General features: G+C 35.1%; 1 protein-coding gene across 1 annotated transcript in view; it reads left to right on the forward strand.

Moving 5' to 3' along the window:
• Positions 1 to 6,094: 6,094 nt before the first annotated feature.
• The window catches only part of znrf2b (zinc and ring finger 2b), a 67,508-nt gene continuing 49,131 nt past the window's right edge, over positions 6,095 to 24,471 (forward strand). Inside the window, exon 1 of the mRNA XM_056475118.1 lies at positions 6,095 to 6,615. Coding sequence (XP_056331093.1) covers positions 6,222 to 6,615 — 394 coding nt within the window. The 5' untranslated portion in view covers positions 6,095 to 6,221. The remainder of the gene's footprint in view (positions 6,616 to 24,471) is intronic.

The raw sequence follows: 24,471 nt of genomic DNA on the forward strand, positions 1-24,471 counted from the left end.
ATACATTAGATTAGTCAGTATTGAAGCCAATTCTGGAGCTAATCTAACAAATAACTGAAGATCAGTACAAAAAAAAGATTACAGACAGATTAAAATTCACTCATTCATTTTCTTTTCATCTTAGTCTCTTTATTAATCCGGGGTCGCCACAGCGGAATGAACCGCCAATTTATCCAGCAGCGGATGCCCTTCCAACTGCAACCCATCTCTGGGAAACACCCATACACACTTATTCACACACATACACCATGGACAATTTAGCATACCCAATTTACCTACCGCATGTCATTGGACTGTGGGGGAAACCGGAGCACCCGGAGAAAACCCACACCAACACAGGGAGAACATGCAAACTCCACACAGAAACGCCAACTGACCCAGCCGAGGCTCAAACCAGCGACCTTCTTGCTGTGAGGCGACAGCACTACCTACTGCGCCACTGCATCGCCCACACAGATTAAAATGATAGGGAAAAATATTAAATACAATCTTAATAAACAGGAAAAATCAATTAAACACATCAAATATAGTTGAAATGATGTAGTTTGTAATACTAATAATACATTTTATCTATAGAGCGCTTTTCTCAGACCCAAAGCGCTACAAGGCAAACAAAGCAGAACAATAATAACAGTAAAAAAGACCACAATAAAACAATAAAATATGTACGATTCAATTCAATTGGATGATAAAATTAAGAAAAATAATCAATCTCAGTTTAATGCAACGGTAGAAAGGTGAGCTCAGGCTGGTTTTAGCTGGTCAACCAGGCTGGTTTTAGAGGGGTTTTGGCCACTTCCAGGCTGGTTTTCAACCATTTCCAGCCTGGTCTTAGCTGGTCAGGCTGGAAAATGACCAGCTAAAACCAGCTTGACCAGCCAGGTTTAAGCTGGAGATAGCTGGTTTTGGCTGGGCTCCCAGCCTGGCTAGGCTGGTCAAGCTGGTTTTAGCTGGTCATCTCCTAGCCTGACTAGCAAAGTCCAGGCTGGAAATGGATGGAAACCAGCCTGGAAGTGGCCAAAACCCCTCTAAAACCAGCCTGGTTGACCAGCTAAAACCAGCCAATCAGCCTAGGCTGGTTTAAGCTGTTTTTTCAGTAGGGACAGCAAAAGTCCAGATGGTATAATGCAATGACTGGTTTTAATTTAACCATATTGTCTTTCTATTCCTAAAGACGATTGGTGAGCAAACTCTTCTTTTAATGAACATAACTGTTTATTAAAACTGTTTATGTGTAAAAAAACACGTATATTTATGTACATCTGATATTTGATAACCCATTTTTCTTTTTACAAAACTGAATTGAAGGTGTGAAGCTGCTTGAACAGTGAAGCGTGTTTTAGAAATGCTGAGCTGTTCTGCTGAATCTGCGGTGTTTGCTGCCTCCTGCTGGACACACACACACACACTCAGAAGAAGAGTCCATCAAATGTACTCTTCAGAACTTTTGTCTTGGGGAAATGGTGCTGGGTTTCATTCGGAAGTGTTCATCCCTATGCCCTAATCACCTCCGAGGGTCACTCTGTAGGGATTAGAGCATAGAGGTGAGCCCTTTCATATTAAACAGTGTGTGACACTAAACAACTCAAAGTATGACGGATCAAAGTCTCCATCAGTTGTATCCTTCAAAATCCTTTCTATTTACATGAAGGTTGAACAAATTTACAGCACAGCAGTTGTCCTTCAGGGCAATTTTGACAATTCAGCTAAAATAAAACAAACATTTTTACACCACAAAAACTACTGGCACACACACACACACACACATGCACACGTCAACACACACTCACACCCCACAAGCATATAATAAGAGTCTGCTGCTTTATCTGCAGGTTCTTACATCATGATAACATCCCCTTTACTGTAGTGAGACGGGACATTTCTGACCCGAATGACAAAGGCTGTATACTGAATTATGAACAACAGGAGTGTGAAGAATCTTTGCATTGCATGTATTTGTCATTATTTTAACTATAGATGGCAGGGCGGTAATAATGACAGTGTTCCAGTAACATAAACAAAACATGCAACTGTGTTATTTATGTATATTATTAATTGATTGATTGATTGATTGATTGATTGATTGATTGATTGATTGATTGATTGATTCGTTAATTTTATTGCATAAATAAAAGGAATAAATAAGCAACAAAAAACTAAACACAAAGATTAGAGATAGCAGAGCATAGCACGCAGTGTCTGCACATTCAGTGACTATCAGGGAAACAAAAAAATGGTAATACTTAACTCATAACTCAGATTTGTTTTGGCATTTCAACATTTTATTATTTATTCATTCATTCAGACACAGAAATATATCATCACACTCAAATAAAAGTCTTTAGGTTAACAATTATTATAACATCTCAGGGTGGTTTTGCACAGATTTTAAGTTCTGTAACAACGCAGAGCTGAGAACTGATGAGTGGGTGTCATCAGATTTTCACAGGAGCACAATTAGTGAGCTGCAGTTCTAATATCCAGCAGCAGGAGGCGACATTCGCGCATTTTTCAACTCAGTCCTTTAAAAGTTTACGGGTTTAGTTGTAGTTTTTACTATTTAGCATACTACAAATAAATTTAGCAACCTGTAAATGTAATGTTTAATTTATAACGCAAAAATAATACAGATTATTAATAGTGAAGTACACTGAAAAAAATGTTGCATGCAAAACTGTTGCAAACAATTTATTTGTGTTGAATTTAAACAAACAAATTAAATTTAATAATGTTCAACTTAATTTGTTTGATAAAATTTAGCCTAAATAAATTGTTTACAACCACTTAACGTAAAACAAATTGAGTAAATCCAAGGACTCATCTTTGAATAGTTTTTTTCAGTGTACATTATGATTTGAGTCTGGGTGAACTATGCCTTTAAATAGATTCTAAACCCGAACATTAAGTTGACAAAACTATGCAAAATATTCATATACCACCTATATAAATTTCAAGTCTTGACCTATGGAAGTTACAGAACACAAATTATTCTTTAATTATTCTTCTTCTGTGTTCAACAGAAAGAGAAACTCATAAACATGTTGAAGAAGTAAACAGTGAGTAGCCTAAATGATGGCAGACTTGTAATTTTTGTGTGAACTGTCCCTTTAAATTATACTCTACCCACCGGTTCTGATGAACTGACCTGGGAGCAGTTAAACACCTCTATTGATGCTGACATGACATATTCACTCACAATTGAACATTTATTCAGCATTTGCTCTGCCACAAATAATTCTTAATCTGTGAGTATTTCTGTTTCAGATGTTTTGAAGAATGTTTGAAATCTGTACCCATTGACTTCAATAGCATTTGCAATTATTCATCGAAATATCTTCTTTTGTGTTTAACAGAAACTTGTAAAAGGTTTGAAACAATAAAAAATGAGTAAATGATGACAGAATTTATATTTTGTGTGTGAACTATCCCTTTAAATTAACTGTGCCCACATGTTGACTGACCTGAGAACTGTTGATCTGACCTCTTGGTGGTTGTTGACATGATATATTTCACCCAGAAATGAACAATTATTCATCACGTACTCAGCCTCAAGAAATTCCAGATCTCTATAAGTGTTTTTTCTGTTGAACATAAAAGAAGATATTTTGAAGAATGTTGGAACTTCATTGCCATCCTCTTTAAAGGTAAGACTAACTAGAAATTTAATTAAATACATAAATTAAAATGAGCATTTACTCACTGTTCACTCTTTCTCAAATGATTTCAAACTTTTATTTCATCTGTTGAACACTGAAGGAGATATTTTGAAGAATGCTGGAAACCTGTAACCATTGACTTCCACAGTAGACAAAACATATGTGGAAGTCAATGGTTACAGGTTAACTCATAAGAAACTCATAAAGGTTTGGAACAAGTAAAGGATGAGTAAATGTTGACAGAATGTTCAGTTTTGAGTGAACTATCCCTTTAACTTAAACTCTACCCACCTGTTGACTGACCTGGGAACTGTTGAACTGACCTCTTATTGGTTGTTGACATGATATATTCACCCAGAAATGAACAATTATTCATCATTTACTCAGCCTCAAGTAATTGCAGATCTCTATAAGTGTTTTTCTGTTGAACACAAAAGAAGATATTTTGAAGAATGTTTGAACATTGCAATCCTCTTCCGAGGTAAGATTAACTAGGAATTAAATTATTATTATAATTAATGAACATTTACTCACTGTTTACTCTGTCTCAAATGGTGTCAAACTTTTATTTCTTCTGTTGAACACTGAAGAAGATATTTTGAAGAATGCTGGGAACCTGTAACCATTGCCTTTTATAGTAGGAAAAACAAATGATTAGTTAATGGTTACAGGTTTTCAACATTCTTCAAAATATCTTCTTTTGTGTTCAACAGAAGGAAACACATAAAGGTTTGAAACAAAGTAAAGGGTGAGTAAATGTTGACAGAATGTTAAGTTCTGAGTGAACTATCCCTTTAAATTAAACTACCTACCTGTTGACTGACCTGGGAACTGCTGATCTGACCTTTTATTGGTTGTTGACATGATATATTTACCCAGAAATTAACATTTATTCATCATTTACTCAGCCTCAAGTAATTCCAGATCTCTATAAGGGTTTTTTTCTGTTGAACACAAAAGAAGATATTTTGAAGAATGTTTGAACTTTGGTAGCCATTGCCATTCTCTTCGTATGTAAGACTAACTAGAAATTATATATATTAATTTAACATTTACTCACTATTTACTCGGTCTAAAATAGTGTCAAACTTTTATTTATTCAGTTGAACACTAAAGAAGATATTTTGAGGAAAGTTGTAAACGGGTAACTATTGACATTTGTTTTATGGAAGTCAGTGGTTACATGTTTTCATACATGATATATTGACCCAAAAATAAGCATTTACTCACTGTTTACTCTATATCAAAAGGTGTCAAACTTTTATTTCTTCTGTAGAACACTGAAGGAGATATTTTGAAGAATGCTGGAAAACTGTCTTTCATAGTAGCAAAAACAAATGGTTAGTCAATGGTTACAGGTTTTCAACATTAAAATATATTCTTTAGTGTAATGATGACAGAATGTTCAGTTTTGTGTGAGTGAACTATCCCTTTAAATTAAACTATACCCACCTGTTGACTGATCTGGGAACTGTTGAACTGACCTGTCATTATGGCTGTTGACATGATATATTCACTCAGTAATGCTTTATTCATCGTCATTTACTCAGCCTCAAGTAATTCTAAAAAGTTGAGTTCCTCTAGTGAACAAAAAAGAAGATATTTTGAAGAATGTTTAAAATCTGTACCCACTGACTTCAATTAGCAATTATTCATCAAAATATCTTATTTTGTGTTTAAAAGAGAACTTGTAAAAGGTTTGGAACAAGTAAAGAGTGAGTAAATGATGACCGAATTTTAATTTTTGCATGAACTATCCCTTTAAATTAAACTAAACCCACTTGTTCTGTTGAACTGACCTGGAAACTGTTGAACTGACCTCTTATTAGTTATTGACATGATATATTCACTCAGAAATTAACCTCTATTAATCATTTACTCAGCCTCAAATAAGCTTTCTGTTAAACACAAAAGAAAATATTTTGAAGAATGTTTAAAATCTCTACAAACTTACTTCAATTAGCAATTATTCATCAAAATATCTTCTTGTGAGTGAGTAAATGATGACAGAATTGTAATTTTTGTGTGAACAGTCCCTTAAAATTAAACTCTAAACATATGTTAGCAGTTAAACACCTCTTTCTGGTTGTTGACATGACATATTCGCCCAGACATGAACATTTATTCATAATTTACTTTACTTACTCTCAATAGTAAGTGTTTCTCTATTGAACACAAAAGAAGATACTTTGAAGAATGTTTGAAATCATACCCACTGACTTCAATCGTTTTTGTTTTTTATACTATGCAAATTGGTCTCACATTATTCTAATTATCTTCTTTTGTGTTCAACAGAAGTAAGAAACTCATATAGGTTATTAAACAAGTCAACAGTGAGTAAATGATGACAGAATCTTTATGTTTGTGTGAACTGTCCCTTTAAAATAATCCTTCGCAAAAGTTTGACTGGCGCACGCGCGTGACGTAGATCAGCCAAATGTAACGTAACGGACGCCGCTTCCCGTCAGCTGTCAGTGAGTGTGTGTGTGTGTGTATGCGTGTGTAAATGTGTGCGTGTGTTTGTTTTTCTTGAATAATTCAGATCGCAGGGACCTGAAGGCTGGCATGGGCGCCAAACAGAGCAGTCCTGCTGCCAACGGCCGCACGCGCGCGTACTCGGGCTCGGATCTACCGTCGGCCACCGCGTCCGTTAACGGCAGAACAGCGGCGGTTTTACGGTATAACAACAGTCACGGAGCCTCAGGTGCTACATCTGCCGCTTCAGCGTCTTCCTCCGCGGCTGTGGCCTCGCAGTTTATCCCCTCCAGGACGCGCTCCGTCGGCCCGAGCGCGAGACCCCAGTCCGGGATCAACATCCCGAACTCTGGTGCATACAGTTCGGCGGATTCCGGTAACAGCACACCGGAGGAACCCGGCGGAGAGAGAGAGCGCTCCACCGGCGCCCCGAGACTCCTGATCGGCTCTCTACCTGCTCACCTGTCGCCTCATCTCTTCGGAGGTAAGAATAACTAGACATTTAGGGGGAAATCAGCCAAAAACGAACATTTACTCGGTCTCAAGTGGGTCCAAACTTTTATTTCTTCTGTTGAACACTGAAGAAGATATTTTGAAAAATGTTGGAAACTGGTAGCTATTGACTTTTTTCAGCTATGGAAGTCAATGGTTACAGGTTGCGTTGTGTATCGACCCAAAATGAACATGTACTCTCTGTTTCAAACTTCTATTTCTTCCGTTGAACACTGAAGAAGATATTTTGAAGAATGTTGGAAACTGGTAGCTATTGACTTTTTCAGCTATGGAAATCAATGGTTACAGTTTTCCAAACGTGATGTATCGACCCAAAATGAACATGTACTCTCTGTTTCAAACTTTTATTTCTTCTGTTGAACACTGAAGATATTTTGAAGAATGTTGGAAACTGGTAACTGTTTTACTTATTTGTTTTTACAACTATGGTGAATGGTTACAGGTTTCCATACATGTATTGACCCCAAAATGAACATTTACGCACTTTTTACTCGATCTCAAGTGGTTTCAAACATTTATTTCTTCCATCGAACTCTGAAGAAGATAGTTTGAAGAATGTTGGAAACTTGTAACATTTGGCTTATTTATATTCTCAACTATAGAATCAATGGTTACAGGTTTCCATACACGATATATTGATGATTATTTATTCAGTGTTTACTTGGTCTCAAGTGGTTTCAAACTTGTATTTCTTCTGTTGAACACCTAAGAAGATATTTTGAAGAATGTTGAAAACTGGTAACTGTTGACTTGTTTGTTTTCTCAGCTATGGAATTCAGTTGTTACAGCTTTCCATACATTATATATTGACCCAAAAATGAACGTTTACTCACTGTTAACTCAGTCTTAAGTAGTTTTAAACTTTTATTTCTTCTGTTGAACACTGAAGTAGATATTTTGAGGAATGTTGGAAACTGATAATTATTGACTTATTTGTATTTACAGCTGTGGAAGTCAATGGTTACATGTTTCTATACATTATATATTGACCCAAAAAGAAAATTTATGCACTGTTTACTCCATCTCAAGTGGTTTTAAACTTTTATTTATTCTGTTAAGGTTAGACTAACTAGAAATTGAAGGTATAGTTTAACTTCTTCAAGTGGTTTCAAGCTTTTATATCTTTTGTTGAAAACTGAAAAAGATATTTTGAAGAATGTTAAAAAAAAACGGTAACCATTGAATTCTTCCATATTTGGAAAAACAAACACAATTGAAGTCAATGGTTACAGGTTTTCAGCTTTCTTTAAAATATCATCTTCAGTGTTCAACAGAATAATCAAAAGCTTACATGTTTGTATTTTGAAGAATGTTTAAAATCTGGTAGCCGTTGCCGTCCTATTTGGAGGTAAGACTTAGTTCACCCAACTGATTGTATCACCCAAAAATGAAAATTTACTCACAGCTATGAAACTATGAAAGTCAATGGTTACAGGTTTCCATGCATGCCACTGTATATTGACCCAAAAATGAACATTTACTCACTGTTTACTCAGTTTCAAGTGGTTTTATATTTTTATTTCTTCAGTTTAACACTGAAAAAGATATTTTGAAGAATGTTGGAAACCTGTAACCATTGACTTTAATAGCAGGAAAAACAAATGGTTAGTCGATGGTTACAGGTTTTCAGCTTCAAAATACTGTATGTTCTTTAGTGTTAAATGGAAAAGAAACTCATAAAGGTTTGGAAGTAAACGGTGTAATTAATGTCTACTAAAATGTGATTTTTATTTTTTATTTTGGATCGTGATATCGTTATATCAATTTTGTCTGAAAATATTCCAATATGAGCTCTTATTAGGCACTTATTTAAATCTTCAATGGAAAAAAAAACCCTGGAGTGTGACTGTGGATTAATGCAAGACTTTAACTTTCATGTCTTAAAATGAGTATTGTAATTAATGGAAAATATTGCGATGTGAACTCTTTATTGGGAGCTCATTGAAATGATCAGTGGATAAACACTGGCAATTAAATGATCAAATATGTTTCTTCAAGGGTTAACGGATCAAACGTTTGAACTTTCACCCTTGCGATTACCTGCTAGCCTAATACCTGTGGTGTTAGCTGCGAGTAAAATGATTGTGTTTTGGTTTCAGCTGGTTGAATGTCAAAGTGAAACGCTTTAAGGATGTGGTGTGTTGATGTGCAGCGCTGCACGCGGTTTTCATCATGCATTAGTGGTCAGAAACTGTGACGTCCTCTCAGGAACCTGTAGGCTGTGGTTGGGAAGTTTTCTGATCAGGTATAGCGACGTCTAATTGTGTGAGATGATTATTTCAGGGCAAGTTGGTAATCATGTGTGTGTGTTGTTGTGTTTCTGAGAATCTGCTCTATAATCTGATGTTTGATCAACACTGGTGTCATGTGGTGCAACTGCTGAATCTCAGAAAACCCGTCGAGAACAGGTTCTGGCCACGTTTCACCTCAATATCAGAAGAGAGGATAAACAATGCTTGTTTTAAGCATATGAAGTAATGCTGTGGAATATATCAAAAAATGATAGTCATCACGATAATAGTATATGTAATGGTACTTGTAAAAATATAGTTATCACGATAATAGTATATTTATATATTGTATCGTATTGTATTGTATATATTATAATAATAGTATTCCAGAGATTTATATTGTATCGTATTGTAATATATCATATATATCATCTCGTAATAGTATATATCTTAAATTAATATATTGTATATATCGTATCGTTATATAGTGTATATATCTATCGTGTCGTATTGTATATATCCTACCATAATATATCGTACAGTGTATTTATTGTATCATAATAGTAAAAGTGTATATATATATATATATATGTCATATCGTAAAATATTGTATATATCATCATAATATGTCATACAGTGTATTTATAGTATCGTAACAGTATAGCTGATATACATGTATCGTATTGTAATATATCATATACATAATATCGTTATAGTATACATTGCAGAGATATCGTATATGTCTTATTGTTATATATCGTATTGTATTATATCATATATATCATATCGTAATAGCATATATTGCAGAAATGTACTTAGTGTATATATATCTTATCGCAATATAGTGTATATATCATATAATATATCATACAGTTTATATAGTATCGTAACAGTATAGCTGATATATTTTGTATTGTATTGTATCATATCATATATATCATATCGTAACAGCATATATTGCAAAGTTATAGATCATGTATATCTTATCATAATATATTGTATATATCGTGTTGCAAAATATTGTGTGTGTGTGTATATATATATATATATATATATATATATATATATATATATATCGTAATGTTATATATTGCAGAAAATAAATATAATCTTATCGCAATGTATTGTATATATCATATTATAATATATCGTACAGTGTATGTACTGTATAATATCGTAATAGTATATCAGAGATATATATTGTATCATATTGTAATATATCATATGTATCTTTGGTGATAGTATATATTGCAGAGATATACATCGTATATATCTTATTGTAATACATTGTATATATTAATTCATTCATTTTCTTTTCGGCTTAGTCCCTTTATTAATCCAGGGTCACCACAGCGGAATGAACCGCCAACTTATCCAGTACATGTTTTACGCATCGGATGCCCTTCCAGCCGACACCCATCTCTGGGAAACATCCATACACACTCACACACTTTGGACAATTTAGCCTTCCCAATTTACCTGTACCACATGTTTTTGGACTGTGGGGTAAACCAGAGCACCTGGAGGAAACCCACGCAAACGCAGGGAGAACATGCAAACTCCACACAGAAACGCCAACCGACCGGCGACCTACTTGCTGTGAGCCGACAACACTATCTACTGCGCCACTGCGTCTGCCATTGTATATATTATATCCTATTATATCGTACAGTGTATATATAGTATTGTAATAGTTTAGCAGAGATATATATTGTAACGTATTGTAATATATCATATGTATCGTATCGTAATAGTATATATTGCAGAGACATACATCGTATATATATCTTATTGTAATGCATTGTATATATCGTATCATAATATTATAGCTGAGATATATATTGTATATATTGTATCATATTGTAATGCATTGTATATATCGTAATAGTATATATTGTAGAGATGTACATTGTATATATTGTATCAAATCATATTCTAATATATCTTATCTATCGTAATAGTATATATTGTTTCTTATATTATTATTATTATTATTTTGTAATTCTCCCCCCCCCCCATTTTATTAATGCTTTTTGAATTGCATAATGGGATCTTTACCTTTCTTCCAACAACTTTTAACCATGAAAAGTTTAAAAAAAGTGGCTTTTATGAACATTTTTAATAATTTAAAGTGCTGTATTGTCTGGGTTGGTGTTGTATATTACGCTACAGAAACCTTGTAATAAACTGCAGCACATTTTCTGTTATTTTACAGACTTATTTCTCTAGATAGTATTTATTATACATGATATTATTACTAAAATGTCAACAAAAGTCACTTTGTTAAACTGTAGAGTTGAATTTTCAACATTAGAAGTGTACAGAGCAGAGATCAACATCCCATAATGCAATTCACCACCGCAAATAAACACTTGTGAATCACTAAATACACTAACTGTTCATTAACAGATATTTTTACAGTATTTTTACAGTAACATGCTTTTAAAAACATTCCCCTTCATTTGGAAGACAATTTCACAATTTTTGGAGCATAGTGACTAAAAGAGATGCCACTTTAGATTTATTGTTTCCTATGAAAAGCCTCATGAATATGCAAATCCAGTCCAACGGCAGGTGAGGCCTTCAGTTTCTGAGACGGAATTTCCCAGCCGTCGTGGCCTGGGTTGAACTTTAATTCTGTAACAAGCTTTCTCTGGTGATTGAAGTTAATCTTTAAACGTTGTTGAAATGCCTGGGTAAGACTTTTCACCCACTCTGGATGAGCTCAAGAAGGGAGTTTTTAATGGGGAAATGAGACTTATGTTCACTTTCTGTTATCAGAAACCATGCAGGAGTTTTTCTGTTACATATTTCCAAATGTTATGTAAAGTTTAAATCAAAACTTTTTGCGTAAACTTCTGCCCATTATCATGGCTGTTTTGGTCATTTTTTTTCGTTGTGTTTGCTCAAGCAGACATCAAACCTATTTCTCAAGTAAAGTGTCTTCTTTTAAAGGACCTTCAGTGCTCTTGATCTGCCAGTTTTCAGACTGTTGAATCAATATTTTCTAATCAATTTTAGTCTCTAATTTATCAGAATTATTTAACTATTCCAGCATATGTTTTACGCAGCAGATACCCTTTCAGCCGCAACCCAGTACTGGGAAACACCCTTACACACTCATTCACACACATACACTACAGCCAATTTAGTTTATCAATTCCTCTATAGCGCATGTCAAATTTGATCAAATCAAATCAACAGTGCTAACCACTGAGCCACCGTGCCACCCTCCAATGAGAATTATTCACGTTATTTATTAAATTACCCATTAAATTGTATTTTATTAACGTCTACTCCTACCATAGCTAGGCATGGACGATAACCGATTTCAAGGTATACCATGGGTTGGAAAAGTCAAGGTTTCAAAACCGCCAACATTTTCTGCTATACCATACCCAAGGTATCTGTAAGATATTTTTATTCACGCTTTTTTTTTCTTTTTTAGATTTTTGGACAACAGTATCTCCAGCAGAAAAAATGCCATTTTAAATTATAAAGATGCTGTTTTAAATTGTAAAAGATGCCGTTTTTAACTGTAAAAGATGCCATTTTTAAATTGTAAAGATGCCGTTTTAAATTGTAAAGATGTCGTTTTAAATTGTAAAAGATGCCGTTTTTAACTGTAAAAGATGTCGTTTTTAACTGTAAAAGATGCCGTTTTAAATTGTAAAGATGTCGTTTTAAATTGTAAAGATGTCGTTTTAAATTGTAAAAGATGCCGTTTTTAACTGTAAAAGATGACGTTTTTAAATTGTAAAAATGCCGTTTTAAATTGTAAAGATGTCGTTTTAAATTGTAAAAGATGCCGTTTTTAACTGTAAAAGATGTCGTTTTTAACTGTAAAAGATGCCGTTTTAAATTGTAAAGATGTCGTTTTAAATTGTAAAGATGTCGTTTTAAATTGTAAAGATGTCGTTTTAAATTGTAAAGATGTCGTTTTAAATTGTAAAGATGCCGTTTTTAACTGTAAAAGATGCCGTTTTTAACTGTAAAAGATGCCGTTTTTAACTGTAAAAGATGCCGTTTTAAATTGTAAAGATGTCGTTTTAAATTGTAAAAGATGCCGTTTTTAACTGTAAATGATGTCGTTTTAAATTGTAAAGATGTCGTTTTAAATTGTAAAGATGTCGTTTTAAATTGTAAAGATGTCGTTTTAAATTGTAATGATGTCGTTTTAAATTGTAAAGATGCCGTTTTTAACTGTAAAGATGTCGTTTTTAACTGTAAAAGATGCCGTTTTAAATTGTAAAGATGCCGTTTTAAATTGTAAAGATGCCGTTTTAAATTGTAAAGATGTCGTTTTAAATTGTAAAAGATGCCGTTTTAAATTGTAAAGATGTCGTTTTAAATTGTAAAGATGCCGTTTTTAACTGTAAAAGATGCCGTTTTTAACTGTAAAAGATGTCGTTTTAAATTGTAAAGATGTCGTTTTAAATTGTAAAGATGCCGTTTTTAACTGTAAAGATGCCGTTTTTAACTGTAAAAGATGCCGTTTTAAATTGTAAAGATGTCGTTTTAAATTGTAAAGATGCCGTTTTAAATTGTAAAGATGTCGTTTTAAATTGTAAAAGATGCCGTTTTAAACTGTAAAGATGTCGTTTTAAACTGTAAAGATGTCGTTTTAAACTGTAAAGATGTCGTTTTAAACTGTAAAGATGTCGTTTTAAACTGTAAAGATGCCGTTTTAAACTGTAAAGATGCCGTTTTAAACTGTAAAGATGCCGTTTTAAACTGTAAAGATGTCGTTTTAAACTGTAAAGATGCCGTTTTAAATTGTAAAGATGTCGTTTTAAATTGTAAAGATGTCGTTTTAAACTGTAAAGATGTCGTTTTAAATTGTAAATGATGCCGTTTTAAACTGTAAAGATGCCGTTTTAAAATGTAAAGATGTCGTTTTAAATTGTAAAAGATGCTGTTTTAAATTGTAAAAGATGTCGTTTTAAATTGTAAAAGATGTCGTTTTAAATTGTAAAAGATGCCGTTTTAAATTGTAAAGATGTCGTTTTAAATTGTAAAGATGTCGTTTTAAACTGTAAAGATGCCGTTTTAAATTGTAAAGATGTCGTTTTAAATTGTAAATGATGCCGTTTTAAACTGTAAAGATGCCATTTTAAATTGTAAAGATGTCGTTTTAAATTGTAAAGATGCCGTTTTAAATTGTAAAGATGTCGTTTTAAATTGTAAAAGATGCCATTTTAAATTGTAAAAGATGCCGTTTTTAACTGTAAAGGTGTCGTTTTAAACTGTAAAGATGTCGTTTTAAACTGTAAAGATGCCGTTTTAAATTGTAAAGATGTCGTTTTAAATTGTAAATGATGCCGTTTTAAACTGTAAAGATGCCGTTTTAAATTGTAAAGATGTCGTTTTAAATTGTAAAGATGCCGTTTTAAATTGTAAAGATGTCGTTTTAAATTGTAAAAGATGCCGTTTTAAACTGTAAAGATGTCGTTTTAAACTGTAAAGATGCCGTTTTAAACTGTAAAGATGTCGTTTTAAACTGTAAAGATGTCGTTTTAAACTGTAAAGATGTCGTTTTAAACTGTAAAGATGCCGTTTTAAACTGTAAAGATGTCGTTTTTAACTGTAAAAGATGCCGTTTTAAATTGTAAAAGATGTCGTTTTAAATTGTAAAGATGTCGTTTTAAACTGTAAAGATGCCGTTTTAAATTGTAAAGATGTCGTTTTAAATTGTAAATGATGCAGTTTTAAATTGTTAAAGATGCCGTTTTAAACTGTAAAGATGCCGTTTTAAATTGTAAAGATGTCGTTTCAAATTGTAAAGATGCCATTTTAAATTGTAAAAGATGCTGTTTTAAATTGTAGAAGATTCATAAATGGAAAGAGATATTAAAAAAGAATATGTTTTAGAACAGTAATCCTAATTCCATGAAACCATGATTATTTATATCCAAGGTTATCATACCATTAGAATCTTGTACTGGGCCCTTGCCTAACCACAATTTTAAACCAACCCTCACAGTAATGTAAAAACAGTAGTTATAACAAGAGATTTATATTATTTATCAAATTATATATTAATTATTTTATTAATGCTCAATCCTAACCCAACCCTCACAGTAATGTTAAAAACAATAATTATAATGAGAATTATTTATATTGTTTATTCAAGTTCCTATTATATTTTATTAACCCCATACTCCTCTTAGTAATATAAAACCTTTAATTTTAATGAGAATTATTTATATTATTTATTAAATTACCCATTAATTATATTTTATTAACTTACCCCTACCCCACCCGCAATGTAAAAACAGTAATTATAATAAGAATTACTTATATTATTTATTAAATTACCCATTAATTGTATTTGATTAACTTACCCCTACCCAACTGCAATATAAAAGCAGTAATTGTTGTACAGTAATTGTAATATTATATAAATTTTAAATAATTTTCATTAACTTCCATCTGCAGCTGTATCCCTTCTAGACTTTACCTGAGAACACCTGCCTTAGAATGTTCATCAGCCAATCAGAATCAAGCATTCAGCAGCCTCAGGGTATACAAATAAATTAACAGTCTCTAGTATTCCTACAAATCTGTTAGCGGAGAACATTCCCATTCTCACACCACAAACCACTGCTGAAATCAGATCCAGCCTTTGGGGTCGCACAGACAGCACACACAGACAGAGGAAAAGTGTGAGCTGATTGTGTGTACATTAAGCACACTCTGCTTTCACTGACAGCCAGGAAGTGTTTGTTGTAGGGATCGGATTTTTCTCATATTATTTTAATATATATATATATATATATATATATTAGAGCTGCACGATTCTGGCTAAAATGAGAATCACGTTTTTTTTTGTTTTTTGCTTAAAATAAAGTTCATGATTTTCTCACGATTCTGTAGATGTAAAATAAAGACTAAAAATATGGTAAAACAACACTAGTAATGTTATGTGTAGGTCTACTGTTGGTTAAAATGCTCAATTTTGAATAGACGTTGAATGGTGGTCTTGAACAGACTTTAAATTTCCCCTGGTCATTACTTCACAGAAGTTATGACATCAGAAAACAGACATGTGCTTGTCATTTGCCATTAAAACATTAGACCATTTTTTTCTACTGGTAAAATCAGACATTTGTCATTGTCAGATTCCCTCCTGCATTATATTCAACATTATTTAGGCTACAGTAGTTATACTGACCCTGTAAACATTTGTTTTCTTGCACAAAACTTTGTGTTCGCTATGAAAGAAAAACATATCAAACTATTTAACCGATGTGCACACTTTCGGTTTCATTTTCATTGCTAAGTGCACTTCATACTTACAATTTATATACTTTCATATTTACAACTTTATTACCTGTTATTCACAGCCTATGCAGGTTCTGTTCACTGACTTCATTCACAGGTGCGTGCCCGCCCTCTCTGTGGTAACAGCTCATAGTCAGCATAGTCACGTGTGATTTCGCGGCCACGAATACACCATAACATGAAGACAGAAATGACATTATTGGGTGAATTATGCCTTTTAAATACAGTAGGTGACTCTTTCAACACCATTTGGAGGTGTCCATGTTGCTGAACAACGTATGTAAAACAATGTGAAGACTTGTGGGCCGCCTTTGCTTCTCTCCTGAACTTGAAAATATGATTGGCAAAATCCTAGCAATGCTGGATCAGGATCGTCTAGGGCAGTGGTCACCAAACTTGTTCCTGGAGGGCCGGTGTCCTGCAGATTTTAGCTCCAACCCTAATCAAACACACCTGAAGAAGCTAATCAAGGTCTTACTAGGTGTACTTGAAACATCCAGGCAGGTGTGTTGAGGCAAGTTGGAGCTAAATCCTGCAGGGACACTGGCCCTCCAGGACCGAGATTGGTGACCCCTGATCTATTGGGTCAAATCGAGATGGCGATCATTTTTCAATTAATCGTTAAGCTCTAATATATATATATATATATATATATATATATATATAAATAAATATACTGAATACTAAATTAAAGCATTACTATTATACATTTATTACTATAATTAGCAGAAAGCAAACCTAAATGTAACAGGAAGGTTAAAGACACAACTGGAGCGATACGCTAAGATCTTCTAAGAAACCTTTTGAATGAATATTAATTTCATTTCTGTGTGTTTCACTCTTTGACTTGACTGTAAAGGTGACACATTATGCCTCTTTTTACAAGATGTAAAATAAGGGTGTACTCACACTTCGCTATCCGAACCATGCCTGGATGCATTTCCTGGTTCATTTGACTAGTGTGAGTGCTCCAAACCGCGTTTCAGTTGGCCGGCCCTGGCCCAGTTGGAAGATGTGTGCTGAAGTGAGGTTCGGTTGGGCTTTGGCACAGTACGCTTGTAGTTTGAGTGCAAAGAGCACCTGAATGCAAAACTGAAGACACAACTGTTCAATGAACACAAACTGTCATAGTTTATTAGAGATACAAAACAAACCCCTCGCTGCACGACCGCTGACCTTCAGCAAACCTCCTAATACCTGCAGCACGAGGACTTTATGATCATTTATGAGCGTCAACAGTGCTGGATCTGTTCAGCAGAAGATTTAACTGCATGTCACTGTATCCCAAACCACTAAAAATAATACAAAACAGTATAATTAATAATTAAAGCAATGTCTACTGTGCTGAGCGAGAGTGCTTCTGTTCTGTTAAACTGAACAGTCACATCATCGATGATGGAAGCCTGCTCCAGCTCCGAAGGAAAAATGCAGTGAGTACGTTTACATGGACACCAATAATTAGATTTTAATGTGATTTAAGACAATACTCTGATTAAGAGTCGACCATGTAAACAGCGATTTTTGATTAATTTAATCAGATTAAGGTCATAATCGAACTAAAGAGATATCGAATTAAGACATGTGGAGTATGCTGATTTTAGTGGCAAGCACAGACATGTAAACACCGCAATCAAACTATTACCGTCATGTAGGACTTTTCACTGCGTTTTGCGTCAGGATAGTCCACACACACACACACACACACCCACATACACACACACACAGCTGTTTGACACTCTTTGCACCTACCGAGTCAGTGCAGACCACAGACACCTGCATCGTGAAATGCGAAGGTTTTTATTCTTCCATTCAGCATGTGGTATGAACTTCCATTAAATCAAGTCTTCCAGCAGTATATAGTAGCATCCAATAGCTCGTTTGTCACGGGGGCATGCATGAAATGTTCCTGAATGAAAGTGAAACTGCCAAGCTGCAGTTAAAGTCGACAAATTAATAATGAAACACCCTAAATTACATAAAACTCAGAAGGAACTGTGGATTGCGTGGTAATGCAGTGATGTTAATCTAATTCTTGTTATGTATGTAATACATGTAAAACGGGTTCATGAAAGAAACATTCAAAAAGCAACTCATGTAAACACCTTGATCATATTATTGTTTTATTCAGATTAAGACAAGTAATTTGATTACTGATATCCGTGTAAACGTAGTCAGTGTGAGTGCAGGGAGAGGGGAGGGGGGACAGTCGCGCTCAGGCATGGTTCAAGACAACTGTGCCTAGTGTGAGTACATCCTCAGTCTCTAGAGTGTTTGTTTTTATCAAGAGTGATAATAAAAAAATGAATTAATTTCATTTCAACCATTTAAACTCCTTATAAAATGGATTTTTGCATAATAGCTTACTTTTAAAATTACCTTTTCTGCGTCAAGCGCACACGTACAGTATGCTCCAGCTAGGCATGGGCCGGTTTAAGATTCTGATGGTACGATAACCTTGGATAAAAATATCACAGTTTCACTGTATCCTGGTATTGTGAGTACTTACAAAAAACTTATCTCCCCCTTTGAAAACAATATATTTTATTTTTGAAAGATTTCTAATATTTTTTGCAGCAGTAAACATGTCAGGCTAAATAAATAAAATGAATAATTGACTTCTGCTGTCTTCATTTGTTTCAAAAATGTATTTATTTACAATTTAAAACACCATCTTTGGATATTTTTTCTGCTATAGACACTGCTGTCCTAAAAAAACAACAAAAACATGAAAATAAAAAATCTTACATATACCATAGGAACTGTATTACAGAAACCCTTGACTTTTTCAAACCGCAGTATTCACCTTATTCTCCGCGTACGAGTGCGCGCAACCATTGGAATCTTTTTGGCTCGAGACTTCCGGTCTCATTCACTTCCATTTATTTTTAGATGTTAAAAACAGCTCGGTTTGCTGCTTGGTGTTGCAAACTGACATTTTCTTATTATATTATTCTACTTTGTCTGTATAGTCATGAAAACACTTGTTTGTAGAGCCAGTAGTTTGACGGTTTTCTGCCGTTTATTATTCCTAGTCATTTCTCCCATAGGCAGTGGGAAGTTCTAAAACAATCACAAAAACGAGTGCACTTCAGCATTGAAGAATAAGGTCAATACCTTAAAAATGGTTATCGTCCCATGCCTAACTCCAGCACAGCCTTCTTGCATTTGCATAGCCCTCGCTGTGGCTGACGCACACCTCTTAAAAAAATTAACTACACATTGCAGTGACGCATAGCGCAAGCTCTGTGATTGGTCGGCTTAGTAGCGGCAGGGCTTAATTTGTGCCGGAAAACGCAAGGTCCGGATCCGACACCTCATTTTACCAATCCCTTTCCTCAACCGCCGTCCTCCCCCGTCCACTGTTCACTTTCTTCCGCGACTCCCTAACCCTCTTCACTTTCGTCCGCGACAACCCCAGAAGTGCTATTGCAGAGCAACACAAACAGCATGCAGAAGTATAAATTCACGACTACACACAAGACAGGCACTGCGGGTCACGCCAATCACTCAATGCAGAAGTGTAAACCAGGCTCAACTCAACAGACACTCTACAAAGTGTGTCTGCAGACTTTTGAAAAGCAATGTTCTCATTGGGAATCGGCTGACATCAGGGAACTGTGTGTATCTTGAAACTGGCCTGGGTTGTGAATGGGTCAGTAGTCGGAGCGTCTGAGTTGTTCTGTTGTGCTGCCGCAGCAGTTTAACCTGCTCTTCTTAATGGATAAACTCTGCATCACTCTCAGCACTGGCTCTGATCCACACACTGCTCAAACTGCTTTATGTCTTACACAATCTCTGCACCACACACACTCCATGCCTACAGCCTTCTGCAACATCGAAGAAGGTCGCTGGTTCGAGTCCCGGCTGGGTCAGTTGGCGTTTCTGTGTGGAGTTTGCATGTTCTCCCCGTGTTGGCGGGGGGTTTCCTCCGGGTGCTCCGGTTTCCCCCACAGTCCAAAGACATGCGCTATAGGGGAATTGATGAACTAAATAGGCCATAGTGTATGAGTGTGTATGAGAGTTTCCCAGTACTGGGTTGTGGCTGGATGGGTCTGATCTGCTGCGTAAAACATATGCTGGAATAGTTGGCGGTTCATTCCATTGTGGCGATCCCTGATAAATAAGGGACTAATGTATCTAATGCAGTGTACGCAGTGCAGCACTGTTTAAGAGCCCGATTCTGCAGCCATTTTCTGTGAGTTTTCCATCAGTCGGCAGGTCACGGTTCACGTCACACACACCAAAAATCAGCTGGTGTTTTATGAAACGCTGTTTCGTGTATGTGCAAAAAATGGCCATCCATCCTGCTCTGGACACTCTCTGACCATCAATCCTGTCGTACTTTTTACAGTGCGTCTCTAACAGACAGCAGTATATCAGAGAAGCAGAGAATCTCCACAGCCTTCACAAGCTGCAGAACTCACTCTAGTATATTTTAGTGCTGCAGCAATACAAACCTTTCACGGTTCTGTCTGGTTTTCAGTTTTAGGTTCTGGTTTCAGATATGATATTTTCAAAAGAAAAGAAAAACTAACTCTACAAGCAAAATACAATACAAAATGAATGCAATATAGCAAGGATAACTTTAAAATAAAGGGTAACACTTGAAGGGGTGTTCATATGATACATTTATAATCATGATGGGCTGGTATAAGATTCTGATGGTATGATAACCTTGGACCAAAATATCACGGTATTGTGATTACTGCTCTAAAATATATTCTTTTTAAATGTTTGGGTAAAAAACTAAAACTTTTTTTTCCCATTTGAAAACAAAACACTGTAAAAAATCAATTTTATTTTGGTAATAAAACAGCAGCTGTGGTTGGCAGTATTTTCCCATTAAAAATACGATAAAAACCGTAAAGGTAATTTCTCATTTTTACAGTAAACTACCGAATTTCATTCATTTACAGTGGTAGTATGTCTGAATTTTCAATTAGCAACATCTACACATCTCTTGTTACACAAGTAGACACGTTAACACAGCCATATGCAGGTGGTGAGGAAGTTATATAATGAACCAATGCTCATCACAAATACTTTTCCCACAAGCAGAAAAGTGTATCAGTGTATAGAAGGTGCTCAGTGTCATTCACACAGCTACTAAACACCAGTATGGTAACACGCTTGAAATTAAAGTCATGAAATAAACATTGTTTATCAAGGCAGGTTAGGGTAATTAGGCAAGTCTTTGTATAACGATAGTTTGTTCTGTAGACTATTGGAAAAAATATATAGCTTAAAGGGGCTAATAATATTGACCTTAAAATGGTTCATAAATAATTTAAAACTGCTTTTATTCTAGCCGAAATAAAACAAATGAGACTTTCTCCAGAAGAAAAAATATTATCAGACATACTGTGAACGTTTCCTGAATCTGTTAAACATCATTTGGGAAATATTTAAAAAGAAAGCAAAAGTTCACAGGGGGGCTAATAATTTTACAATAACATTGTATGAACTGTTGAACTGTGTGTTTAGCCCTCCTGTAAATGTTTTCCCCCCATATTTCTAATATTTCTAATTTCTAATACATTTCTGTACATAATAGTATAAGAACTGATTTCTAATAACTGATTTCTTTTCTCTTTGTCATGATGACAGTAAATAATATTAGACTAGATATTCTTCAAGACACTTCTATACAGCTTAAAGTGACATTTAAAGGCTTCACTAGGTTAATTAGGGTAAAGTTAGGGTAATTAGGCAAGTCATTGTATAACAGTGCTTATTCTGGAGACAATCCAAAACTAATATTCCTTAAGGGGGCTAATAATATTGACCTTTAAATGGGTTTAAAACAATTAAAAACTGCTTTTATTCTAGCCGAAATAAAACAAATAAGACTTTCTCCAGAAGAAAAAATATTAGAGGAAATACTGTGAGAAATTCCTGAATCTGTTCAACATCATTTTGATGTTCAACATCATATTTGAAAAAGAGGGCGAATAATTTAGACGTCAACTGTATATATGAATATATTAATGCATATATGGGGGTGACGCAGTGGCGCAGTAGGTAGTGCTGTCGCCTTACAGCAAGAAGGTTGCTGGTTCGAGCCTTGACTGGGTCAGTTGGCTTTTCTGTGTGGAGTTTGCATGTTCTCCCCGTGTTGGCGTGGGTTTCCTCCGGGTGCTCCGGTTTCCCCCACAAGTCCAAAGACATGCGGTTCAGGTGAATTGGGTAGGCTAAATTGTCCATAGTGTATGAGTGTGTATGGATGTTTCCCAGAGATGGGTTGCAGCTGGAAGGGCATCCGCTGTGTAAAACATGTGCTGGATAAGTTGGCGGTTCATTCCACTGTGGTGACCCCGGATTAATAAAGGGACTAAGCCGAAAAGAAAATGAATGAATGAATGAATGAAATGCATATATAAGTACAGTTATATATAAATGCAGATTACATATTTATATATTTAAGAAATATATTTATTTAGGTTATCATATTTCTAAATATTTACATAGTAGAATGCACAAAAAAATTTGATAATGTATGCATGTTAACATAATTTAGTTGCAAAGCTGAAAACACTCTTGAGAGATGAATACAACACATACGTCTTCATGCTCGCTCTGCTCCTCTCCAGCATCACAGGCTTGTTTTAACACGTGCGGATGCTTCTGCATCTCTTGCCGAGACACGACTGTCTTTGAAGGAATTTGCAGAACTGAAAGTTTTGTAGGCTGAGCAGAAATGAAGCTCTTTTCAGGCTCTTATTATGCATGCAGACCGTGAAATGTGAAGCATCATTGCTCTGAAATGCTCAGGGGAAGTCAATGAGCCGTGATTCTCCAGTGTATTATCACTGTCAGCGTTTGTGCAGCTCTCAGGACACGTCTTAAAGGGAGAGCTCACATAAAAATCACTATTTATTCTAAAGTAGGGCTGCATGATACTGGGAAAATATGCAATAAGTGGTGATGTCGCTGTTGAACAATGCAATAATGATATTTCTTAGCATGTCTCTATAGAGAAGTGCTCTTTTATTGAGAAATATAATAATCATAATAAAATAAGCAAAAGGTATATAGTTTTCTGATCTAAATAAATCTAATTCAGGCTAATATTTTATAATAATATGTTTATTTATTGATTTCTAATGTTCACACTCAAATCTGTCACCTTCTGAGTGTAAAAATGAACATTATTTTAATGAGAAGATGTTCATCAGGTTTTCTGTGAAGGGTTTACTCTTTCAGTTTGAGCTGATTCAGTGATGCAAGTTGTTGCATTTTTTTAATTTAGTCAGTTATTGTGGTGGACGACATGGTGGCTCAGTGGTTAGCACTGCGGCCTCACAGCAAGAAGGTCGCTGGTTCGAGTCCCGGCTGGGTCAGTTGATGTTTCTGTGTGGAGTTTGCATGTTCTCCAAGTGTTGGCTTGGGTTTCCTCTGGGTGCTCCTCTTTCCCTCACAGTCCAAACACATGCGCTATAGGTGAATTGATGAACTAAATTGGCCGTAGTGTATGAGTGCGAGTGTGAATGAGTGAATTTGGGTATTTCCCAGTACTGCGGATAACATATGCTGGAATAGTTGGCGGTTCATTCCATTGTGGCAACTTACAATAAATCAGAGACTAAGCCAAAGAAAAATGAATTAATGTATTGTGGCATGATGTATTGCTACACCTCTATCATAAAACATTTGCATATTTTCTCCACAGACACACACACACACACACACACACACACACACACACACACACACACACACACAGATGACGTATCTGGAGCATCAGCGCATACATTTGCATGCTTTTTAATTTTAAATGTCAGTGATGCTGTTTGGTTTTGTGTTTATGGTTTGACCTTTTCTACACCACATCGGCTCCAGAACTGAAATGAAAAGCTCAGTGTTGGTGGAGATCATGTGCTAATAATAACTCACTGTTACACCTGACAGAAGGTGTGTGTGAATTCTCATGCATTCAGAGAAAGGATCTGCTGGAACTCATTCCTGGAAGTCCCGTTTAACCCTTGTGTGCTGTTGGGTCGTTTTCATCCACTCTGGGCTGATTTTGAGTCTTAATTTGGCCACAACTTTCTCTCTGTTTCAGCAAAAGGAATGATTTTTTGGTGACAAATCTGATTTCGACACATGTTTATGCTTTGAAAACTCAACAATACACTCTGGTAGAGCTGCACGCTTCTGGCCAGAATGAGATTTTTTGTTTCCCTTAAAGTCAAGATCAGGATTTTCTCATGATTCTGTAGATGTAAAATAAAGGTTAATATGAGTAGGCTATTATTATTGTTATTTCTCAAACATATAGTAAAGCAACAATAATAATAATAATATGCCTGTGT

Source organism: Danio aesculapii, chromosome 16 (assembly GCF_903798145.1).
Source record: "Danio aesculapii chromosome 16, fDanAes4.1, whole genome shotgun sequence".
Taxonomy (NCBI): Eukaryota; Metazoa; Chordata; class Actinopteri; order Cypriniformes; family Danionidae; genus Danio; species Danio aesculapii.